The following is an 11,200-nucleotide window of genomic DNA, read 5'->3' on the forward strand; positions in this document are numbered from 1 at the left end:
CGAACCTTTTGGTATACAACGGCCTTTTTTCTTTAAGGATTGGGGACATATGTTTGGACAAACGAGCGAATTCCACAGAAATTTCAGAAATCAAGTTTTTGTGGTTTTCAGTTTCGCTCCTAATGAACTCGGAACAGTCAACCTCATCCTCTACAGAAATTTCACTCATGTCATCGTCCTCATTAAGTTCAGATGTATTTTCAACATCAATTTTATTTTTTGAACTTAATTTGGTACTCAATGAGTCAAATTTTTGTATAGTTTCGGCCCTGAGTTTCAACTTATCATTTTCATCCAAAAGATTCTTAAGCATGTCCTTATGGTCTTTGGACTTTATAAAAGATTCAATTTTGTCCAGACCATACATATAGGTGGGATTAACATCATCTGAAGATACAACACTTTCACAGTTGTATGCTTCGGCATCAATTTCATCCTCCTTTAACTCAAGGAAGGGCAGAACCATGCGATATATCTTATGGCCTATTTCACAGTTTAAATGCAGCTGAGTAATGTAAGTATAAAGTCTTTTTGCAATTAAACAAAAAACATTCATCTGTTTTAATAATTTAAGATTGTCTCTTTGCAAATAAATATTCTCATCCCTAGACTTAACCAACTCCAACTCCTTCTGCTCTATCCATATCCTTCGCTCCTCACTCTTGGATGACACCCAGCTTATTTGGTCAGTTAGATTAGAATTCGTGACATGTGTTTGAGTTAAACAACTATCTAGATTTGAAATTCTTGAATTCAAGTTATTTAATTCCTTTTCATATGATGTTTGTGGAATTTTAAAGGAAATAAAAATAAATTGTACCTTCTTGATCAGTTCATCTAGCTCACTGATCTGCACACTGAGAGGCTTGGCTGTGAAGCACACGTCCTATCGCTCCTTAGCCTCTTTGTTTCCACCATCAGTGTTGTATCCTATCATCTGGGATACATCCGACACCATCAGACATCTTCCACCAGCATCACCATTCTTCGCCACATAATCCTTTCCATGAGAAGGCTTTCTTATTTCATCATCTTCTGAGTCGGTTGACCACACCTGTACGCCACCAAACTCATCATCATCTACCGAATCCTGCACAACAAGAGCATTCATAGAGGGATTAGCAGCAACTTTCTTCCTCTTAATCTCCTCCAGTCTTTTCAGGAGACTTGCTTCTTCATCCTTCTCCTCATCTTTCTCTGCCATCTTCTTCAACACGCAATCCTTTGCGTAGTGATTTTTCCCACCACAGTAAAAGCAACTGACACCAGAGTCAGCTTCACCCTTCGCTTCTTTCTTTGATTCTTCAACCTTCGGCTCCTCTTTCACTTTTTCAGAGCTGTAGCTTCCCTGCCAATTTCGGTTCTTGTTGGTAGGGAACTTCTTCTTAATGAACCTTTTGGGATTTGATACCATGGTAGCATAGTCTTCATCTGTTAAATCGTAATCTCCTAGATTCAAATCTTCTTCTTCTTCTTCTGCATTCTTGCCTTTGGACAGAAGCGCAAAAGACCCCAAGTTTGAAACCACGCTTTTCTCTTGTAACACAATCTTTTCCTGGGATTTCATAATCCCCACCAGTTTTGCCAAGGAATAAGATTTGAACTGCTCATGCGCTTTAACCATCGACACAACTGCCCTCCATTCGGGTCTTAGGCCATTTAAGAAGGTTACCTCTGTTCGATGAGCTTTCTTTCAATGTCATGCTTGATCATCTTGCTGAGAAGATGATTGAACCGATCAAATGTTTGTGTAACAACCTCCTCTGGCATCTGCTTGAATTCTCCAAATTCAGAGAGAAGTAGGGTCTGAATTGAGTGCTCTAGATCTTCATCTGTGGAGTACAACTCTCGCAGCCGATCCCATATTTCTTTTGCTGTACCACAAGAACTTACCAATCGAAACGTGTCAGATTGAAGAGCGAATCGAATTAGTCTCAATGCCTTAATGTTGCATTGGAACTTCTCCTTTTCGTCCTGAGTGACGTCTTTCACATCTTTTAATAGATCATTATACTCCTTTTGAGTTTTAATGATTCTAGAAGCGCTTGAATGAGCGAAAGGGCCAGATGTGATAGCTTCCCATATCAGATACCCGTTATCTTCAGATCCAACAACGTAATCTTCAAAGTGGTGCATCCATGCTTCATAGTCTTGAGTATAGAGGATTGGAATATTGGTGGTTGATCCGATGCTATTAGAGATGTTGATGGGATTGGATTGAGAATTGTCCATGCTTGATCGTGTAACCTATTATAAGATCAGACTTTGTAATATGTAATATTAGGGCAAGATGAATAATTAATGAGATACGTCAATTATGGAGTGACGGCTCAATAAATATCAATGAATACGGAATTAACCCTAATCACTTCTTTCACAGAAGAGATGTGTATGAATTACACAGTCTCCTGCTCTGATACCAATTGATGAGTTGAAAAACTCTTTGATCGTTTAGATCTCAAACAGGTTAATCACAATAATAAGAATAGAAGTATCAAACACAGGAATGAATCAAAATATGCTGAATGATTCAATATATTCACGCCTCAGCAGAGCTTGACTAAGAACTTCCGCTGTAGAGGCTGTTTAGGGTTACAATCGATAAAAATATGCGCTGTGAATAATCGACTCCCAAATCTTACGTACAAAGATGCATGCAAGCATCTATAAATACTAAACCCTAACAAATAAATCACGGATGGACAGGCCCAATCCGGATACAAAATTGGACTACGAACCGAGCCCAAGACGCAACACCTAATGGACCCTATAGAAATCAAATCATGGTGCATGCATGGGACAAGCTTGTCGAAAGTGCTTATTGGATAAAGATCTTTATATTAAGTGTAAGCTTAAAATAGATTGCACTCTTGCATTTTGGTTCATTCTTTCTTTCCGAAAATCCGAGAGCTCTTTACTCCCCTCTCCATCTCTTCTCTAGTCTTGCACTTTGAAGAAGTTGTTACTTGTTTTATTCTCTTGGAACATATACTTAGGAATTTTGTTCTAAGCTTAAGAGTTAACATAAGAACTAGCATTCTAATCAAGTTGGATCATTATTGGTGTCTAAATGGTTCAACCTCTCTCCATCAACTTCCTTGCTTCCCTTACAGGATCCAAAGTTCATCAAAGGTTGTTGCTTCTTCTTCCTTCTATGGTTGTGCTTTAAATCTTTCTATTACTTGCAAGTTGATCCTTGGTAGGTGATAAAATGATTATGTTATTTATAAAACTCAAGTCTTCCGTTTGCCATTATTTATATTTAGACCTTGGATGTGAATTAATTGCAAAACTGGACCAAAATGGCATTTTCATAAATTATGGGAGCTGGGTGCAAATATTGGGCACTCCCTGGGAACGCTGGGTGTAAGTGGCTAGAGTGCAAACCCTAATTTTTAGGGTTTGGACCCAATTTAAACATCCTTAATTCCCAAACCTTTCTTCTTTCATCAGCCTGCAACCTATTTTCGTCCCCAAGCAAACCCTAATCCTTTCTTTGAGCATTCTTAAGCTTTTGTGTGTGTTATGGTAACCTTGAAGGAAATAGGAGGAAAAGAAGATCATCTTGGAGGAGTGGGAATCTTTGGATCCAGAATAGCAATCTATTTTGGCATCATTTTGGAGGTAAAAAGCTTTGAACTTTATGATGCTATGCTTAGATCTAAGTTAGCCAAGAAGTTTGTGCTCTTTTGGTCCTATTAGTTTGGTATCTTGAGTATGAGCTACTCCAATCAATTTAAGTTGTCCTTTCAGACGTTTTGGGGTGTTTACAAGCATAAAAATGTGGTATTGATCATTATTTCCCTTCCATTCATGGGTTACACGATTTTAATGGGTTAAGTAGTTGGGGTTTTGTGTTTGGGCACTTAATGGCCATGCAAGACCATAAAGTTGGAAACTTTATGGTTAAGGACGTCATTTTAGGGTTGGAATTGGATTATGGACAAAATAACTTAAGGTTTAAGCTCTTAATGGAAAGGAAATAACTTAGACGCAAACGTTGGGCGTTTGCCAGGAGCACCAGGCGTTCGAGGTTAACCAACTCAATTTCCGGTCAAGCTGAGTACATTGGGCATACTCAGTTGTGTTGACCAAGTTTCACTTTTTAACTTTGACCTGTTTCGACCAAGTTTGACCAAAGGGTATTTTGGATATTTTGAGTGGTAATTGAGACTAGTTATTATTTGATGATTAGGTTACCGTTTGAGCTTATTTTCGGAGTTGTGACCTTTTCAACGATCTTTTTCAGACTGGGATGTAAGTTTTCCTCACTATACTTGCGGGTTGAAGGCACTAAGGCCGGCCCATTGGTCTGATATCCTGTTATATACTAATCAATGATATGTTGAGTATGCGGTAGATCTGTATGATTATATGATAGTTGATGATAGGCATTAGACTGGTAGAACTGTAGGACTACATGTGATTTCTGGTTGTATGAGTATCTGCTTGTTGAGTATGTTTGTTATTTGTTATATGTAGACATGTTATGTTGGGGTTGAGACTACTGCTTTGTGCTGACAGTCAACAGACCAGGACATTCCGACTAAAAGGTTGTGGGTTGGGGCATTCCAATCGAAAGGTTGTAGGCCGAGGCATTCCAAAAGAAAGGTTGTGGGTCATGGGTAATCTAACCAAGAGGTTGTGGGCCTGTTATGTAATGGGCATTCCATCTGTAAGGTTGTGGGCCGGGGCATTCCGACCGAAAGGTTGTGGGATAGGGGTAATCCAACCAGCTGGTTGTGGACCCAATATTTGTTTGATTATACGTTTGTGTGGTGGTACTTTGGGGGAACTTACTAAGCTTTAGCTTACAGTTTTAGTTTATCGTTTCAGGTACTTCAGATGATCGTGAGAAAACGAAAGCTTGATCGTGCACATCTTCTTGTTTTTATGATATTGGATCTTGGGAAAAACTTTGATTATGTTTATACTTTTGAAACAGTGGTTTTATAAACACTTTATGGTTGAAATGAGTTGTTTTTGAAAAGTTAAAATTCATTGAGATTTTTGGGATGTTACAAAATCTCTAGTGCCCACATGGCCATTTACTTATTCATACTCTAAGCAAAAGACTAAACTGAACCGGTCACCACTTTTGACTAATAGTCAAAATTAAACCCAACCGCCGACTGGGGGAGGGCCTCGTCTCTTGCCGGTCTACCAGCTTCACTGTCCTCTCAATAAAGCAACCAACATTTATTATGAAAACATTAGTGGGGTCTATCTCTCCAAAAACTTCATACAACAACTTATGTGTTTGTTCTTGACCTCCGGTTCAAATTGTGGGGCGTAATAACATCATTACGTATTATGTTTCACATTAGATAGGCATGTTGCTTAGCTTTCATTATGCAACCCATGTACTTTATTCTTTGTACATTTACTCCAAAGAAATGGGAAATCCGATACAAAAACATTAAAAATTACAACCTGACGGCTTTAAAACATGTCTTAAAGGGTATTCATCCACATTCTTATAAGGAATGTCTTGTCCCCCCTCAAGATTCAATTTTCCGTTTCTATTTCTTTCATATAATGTCATCGGTTGAGTGGTTGAGTGTTGTGGTCCATTACGTATTAGACTCTATTAGATGCCTTTACCACCAATTCATATAGTTATGAATTTGCGAAAGCCTATTCAAGAATTAAGAAATTGACTCAAAAATGAGGTAAAAACAATGACCGAAGTTTCGTTGCTTTTGGAATCTTGATTACGTAACAACAAAAAGGAGCACGAGTATGAAAAAAGATGAAACAAAGCACACCTTGTACTGAAAAAGCAAAGTGTTCGTATCTATATGGGTCATGTTCAAGATTCTTTTTTCATATTTACAATATCAATCCCTAGACAATTGTTCAATGCCACTTTTTTGAATCTAAGTTATACCAGGAAGAATGCAAGAATTACATCAAACAAACAACAATCAAATCAAACATATGATACATTTCGCAAACAATAATCTAATCTACTTCAAGAATCATTAGTTGAATCTAGTTTAGGTTTATACAATGGAGTATCTTCACCAAGCAAAAGAGACCTCAACATAGCTTCACATACATCACTATCATACACAAGCAAATGCCCACCATCATGAACTTCATGATACTTGATCCATGGCAACCTTTTCCAAACATACCTTTGTAGTTCAACAGGCACAACTTTATCTTCATAACCTTGCCATATATGAAGACGACATTGATTTTCACCAAATGGATTGCTCATATTCAACGGATCAAAATCCCATTTCCCAAATGCGACAATGAAATCCTTTCGAAGACTATCAAATATCGGCTGTTCCTTCAGTTTGCTCTGTTAAATTCAAGATCAAAGATTATTTTTTTTTGTTGATTGAATCTTGAAATTTATATGAGTAAATTCAAGATCAATGGTGTTTTTTTGTCCATGTTTAGTTTATGTTAATTAAAATTTGAAATATAAAGACGTGCGAAATTCAAGATTAATGGTCAGTTTTATTTTATTTTTTTTTTTTTTATGTTATTTAAAGTGAGCTTATTTTTCATATTTCTACCTTGTTATGGTTTAAAAATTAAAAAATAGCTTATTAAAAAATTTACTTATTTACTTAGACTAAGGTTTCAAGAATTTATCGAGATTTTGATTAACTATAAAACATTTAATATGTTAAATGTATTTTTATGTCATTTTATATATTTAGTTTTAGGCTAACGGTTAGTCCGTCAAAGTATAAATCTTCAAATATAAAGAGAGTCAAATTCGAGATCAATGATTATATTTTTTTTCTGAGTTGTTTTTATTGATTAAATCTTAAACTTTTAAGACCGATCAAATTCAAGATCAATGGTCATTTTTTCTGTTTTTTTTTTTTTTTGAAATGTAAACACGAGTTAAATTTAAATTTTGAAATCTAAACACGAGTTAAATTTACATCTTAAAAAACACGAGTTAAATTCAAGATAAATGATTTTTTTTTTTTGTTAGTCAAATCTAGGAATTTAAAGACAAGGTAAACCCAAAATCAATAATCATTTTCTTTCTGTTTTTTTTTTCGTTAATTAACTCATGAAAATTAAAGACGAGTTCAACTCAAGATCAATGCATTATTTTTCTTTTTCTTTCTTTTCTTTTTTTTTTCTTTTTTTTTTTGTTAACTAAATCTTGAAATTAAAAAACGAGAGGCGATTACTTCTTACCTTACAGAGCAATTGATACCCAGGAGTGTTTTTAAGAACTTCCAAATCTTTATTGCTGAAAAATTTAGGGTTCCGATCAAGAACAGAAGAAGACGGGAACATTTTCTGAGTCAACCACCAGTGTAACAACCCCGGCGTGTGACGCGCCACCCAAACCGCCCACTGTGAAAGCTTTTTCCGGTAATCATCTTGTATCAGATCACGAGTAAGCGACGGCCATCTGTAATTAACAAACGGAACCACCATAACAACTCCGGCTAATCTGCATCATGATACACCATTTCAGTAATAAAATTACACAACATTCAAATTAACTTCGAATTCTTCTCAGATTGTGACCTTTCTGGAATGTTCTTGATGCAACTCCATGTGGGATACGATCCAATCGAGACACCAATGAGATAGAATTTAGATCCAAGCTGTAATTGGTCTGCAAGTTCTTGAATATCTGATGATTCACTCTTTAACGAACGCTTTGGATTTGGGTCGCTATCTCCATATCCAGCTCTATCGAATTGTACAAGATAAATCCCCAATTCATCCATTAGTTTCTGAAATTTACGACATCTGGGTATCAATTTCGATACAAAAACTGTTAAAAATACACATAGATCTACATTCAACACAGACAAGGTATGAAATGAAAAGGGGTTTATCAATATGTACTTGGGTAGCCATGAAGTTCATCTCTTTGTTGCTAGCGAATCCATGAACAATAACGACTCTGTAAGTCGATTCATTCTTCGGGACTCCTCGTTCTTTGTAAGCTAAGTATCTTCCATCACTGAGTTTGATTCTACCTGATGAAGAAGACGATGACTTTTCATTTTTCGGATCAATTGAATCGATAATATCTGATGAAGTAGGTGAATCACACTCTGAAGTTACTGGTCTTGTTGGTTGATCTGATATTCGCAAACAACTCATTCCTAAACACCCCATCATCAACCCCACAACTCTCTTCAACACCATTTCTGAAAAAAGATCGAAGCTTTATAATACCCATATCATCATATGTCTATATCCATTCAAATAAAGAATTCAAAAGCGTATATTACAAGACTTCTGAGTTTTAGATTTTGGATTTTAGGGTTTACCTTAGTGAAAGAGAAAGGATCTTCAGATGGGGTTGTTGATGACGGCTGCAGCAATCAAATTGACACACTTGATTTGATAAAACGAATTGGAAAAATACACACACAAACACACACAGTCTACGTGGATATATACAGCTGAGATTGGTGATGCTTTTTGTCGTAATGTTTCGGTTTTTGTAGTTAATTTCTTGCCTGAGTTAAACTCGAAATGGTCAACAGCCAGCACATGGCGATTCTGAAGGCATATTCTATTCGACAGCGGTGGATATTCAAGTTGAATGATATGCGAATAATGATTGCTTTCAGAAGAGGGTGATCTAAAATGAGTTGGTTTAGTAAGTATTTATGTCTTTGAAGAGGACTTACGATGAGATCATGGAAAAATCTTATTAGAAATCGGAATAGATATGAAATATGTCATGCAACTTTGTGTTCGAAATCGTACATGTTAAATTTGCCCAATATTGCGTCAGAAAATGGCAAGAGAATCATTATATCATTCAAAAATTTAAATTTATTGCTTGTTGGCAACTTACTAACGATTTGAGATTTTATTCTTTTAGGAATTCACCGTACTTGCTACTTATGGACCATGTATTGATCACAACATATTATTATGGTACCATGGTATCTATTAGGGATGAAAGTGGGTCCAAACCCAAACCCAGACCGGATGGATCCGGACTCGAAAAACTCGGAACCGTTTAACGGAATTTTGTAGAACCGGAAACCGGACCGGTATATAGGAACCAGTTCCGATTCGGTTCCGGGTACGGTACCGGGTAAAATGAGTCTAGAACCGAAAAACCCGAAAACATTAAAGTGGGTAGGTTGGAATCGGATAAAGTGAGTTTATAATCGGAAAACCCGAAAAAAAGAATTTTTTTGGCAATTACTTACTACTTAGTTGGTTAACTTTGAAAATTTTCATATTGATATCCCGAATTCGGGGGACTGTAAGTCAATAAATTTGAATTCAAAATTAACAAAGTTATAGTCTAAACTTATGTATAAACTCTAAATTACACTCCGGAAAAAACTGCATGTTAATCCGACTTTAAACAAATGATATATGCATGTGTTAACGTTTTCACATAATACAAAGTACAAAAACAAATAGTTGAAAAGTTGAAAATTTTCAGCTTTGATATTCCGACTTCGGGAGACTGTAAGTCATTGAATATTAAACCAATAATGATAAAATTAAAGTTTAAAATCATGTACAAACTCTAAGTTACAAGTTGGAAAAAATCGTGTGTCAATCCGACTTCATACAAATAAGATACGCATATTTTAAAACTATCACAAAATACAAAAAAGCTAAAAAAGTAAAAACTTCCAGCTTTAATATCTCGACTTCGGGGACTGTAAATCAATGAATATAAAACTAAAAATAACAAATTTATAGTCTAATATCATGTACAAACTCTAAACTACACATTGGAAAAAAAACTGCATGTCAATCCGACTTAAAACGAATGAGATATGCATGTTTTAACGTTTCACAGAAACCGGTTCCGGTCTCTAAAAGTTGTTCCGGTTCCTAACACGGGTTCCGGTTCTTAGACCCAGTTTACCCGGACCCGATGGACACAAACCTGGATTACCCGGAACCCGAATAAAGCCAATTTTTAAACCTAGAACCGGAATCGTTTCTATATATTCCGGTTCTAATGGTTCCGGTTCCGGTCCGATTCCAGTTCCGATCCGGTTTTTCGGTTTTAAATCTCATCCCTAGTGCCTATTATCACTACATTAGGGACCATTAGGCTATGATCAAAATATGATTTTACAAAAACTTTTAAATATCTATAAGAACTTTTAAACTTTTGGTATTACAAAACTAATATGTGACATCCCCTAATTTCTCGGCCAGAAAAGACCGATTTAATTTATGCTTTTTAAAATAAAATCAGAGAAATCTTTTTAAAAGATGTTGCGGAATTAGTCCCCAAACAAAATATGATAAAAGTTTATCAAAACCCTTCATTAAGAAGGTATATGTTTTCCATATATATATATATATATATATATATATATATCAAAACCTCGGGATGTCATGTTCCGATACAGATCCAAAAGCATAAACAAGACATTATAAGCCTTTCAACAGTTATTTACAACTACTGGCCTATAATCCAAAAATCTCTCGTTGTCCTCCGACTATGCTCGGGGTCCACTACCTGTAACATAAAAAGCTGAGTGGGTCAGGCTTGGGAGCCTGGTGAGCATATAGGGTTTTCAACCCACAATAATAATAAACTTACTAAGTTCATCAATCAACAATAACCCTGATTACCCGTTCCCGTTATCCTCACTTTATGTCCCTAAACACTTGTCACAAGGGACCTAGCCTAAAGAATATCACCGGGATGGACACTACTGCTAAGGGGTTTCCTCAGCCATACATGTCCTAAAGGCAACCATGAGGGGGATGGAGTACAGCGAATGAACACTCTTAGTTCATTAACACCTACAGGTTGCGGACCTGCTAATGTTTCCCACTGGACTGTCTAGAAAGTCCGTGGTCGTCATCCAAACTCCGCTAGATGACTGGATCTCAAAACACATCGAGGCCTCTCATCAATTTTATTTTATCACACATCACAATCTACCCATGTTCTACCCAACATATTTGTAGATAAAAATACTTATACAGTTTAAAACTTGTATAAAACGTCAACACAACAATCACCTCAAATAAATAATTAATATATTTACACATAGCACATATTATAAGGTAAATACTTCATATCTATGTGTAAAATGAAAGTGACTATACACTCACATGATTTGATGATAATCGGGCAGCAATTCGTTTCCTAAAACGACCGTTTCTAATAAAACCGGGAGTTTTATTGAGAAACCGGGCTTTGTAAAAGTCGGGCTTCGAAACCGAAAAGATAAATTTTCCGGGCTTCTCGGGC

At 36.2% G+C, this 11,200-nt stretch overlaps 1 protein-coding gene across 1 annotated transcript; it reads right to left on the reverse strand.

The window, feature by feature from the left end:
- Positions 1 to 5,769: 5,769 nt before the first annotated feature.
- LOC145058491 (alpha/beta-Hydrolases superfamily protein) lies at positions 5,770 to 8,652 on the reverse strand. Its single transcript, XM_079006388.1, has 5 exons — positions 8,274 to 8,652; positions 7,843 to 8,150; positions 7,516 to 7,727; positions 7,177 to 7,438; positions 5,770 to 6,313 (listed from the first exon to the last, which is right to left on the reverse strand). Exons 2-5 carry the CDS (start codon positions 8,146 to 8,148, stop codon positions 5,975 to 5,977), a joined length of 1,119 nt encoding a protein of 372 aa, XP_078862514.1. The 5' UTR covers positions 8,149 to 8,150; positions 8,274 to 8,652; the 3' UTR covers positions 5,770 to 5,974.
- Positions 8,653 to 11,200: the final 2,548 nt, after the last annotated feature.

This window comes from Lactuca serriola, chromosome 6 (genome assembly GCF_051521515.1).
Source record: "Lactuca serriola cultivar US96UC23 chromosome 6, Lser_US96UC23_V15, whole genome shotgun sequence".
Taxonomy (NCBI): Eukaryota; Viridiplantae; Streptophyta; class Magnoliopsida; order Asterales; family Asteraceae; genus Lactuca; species Lactuca serriola.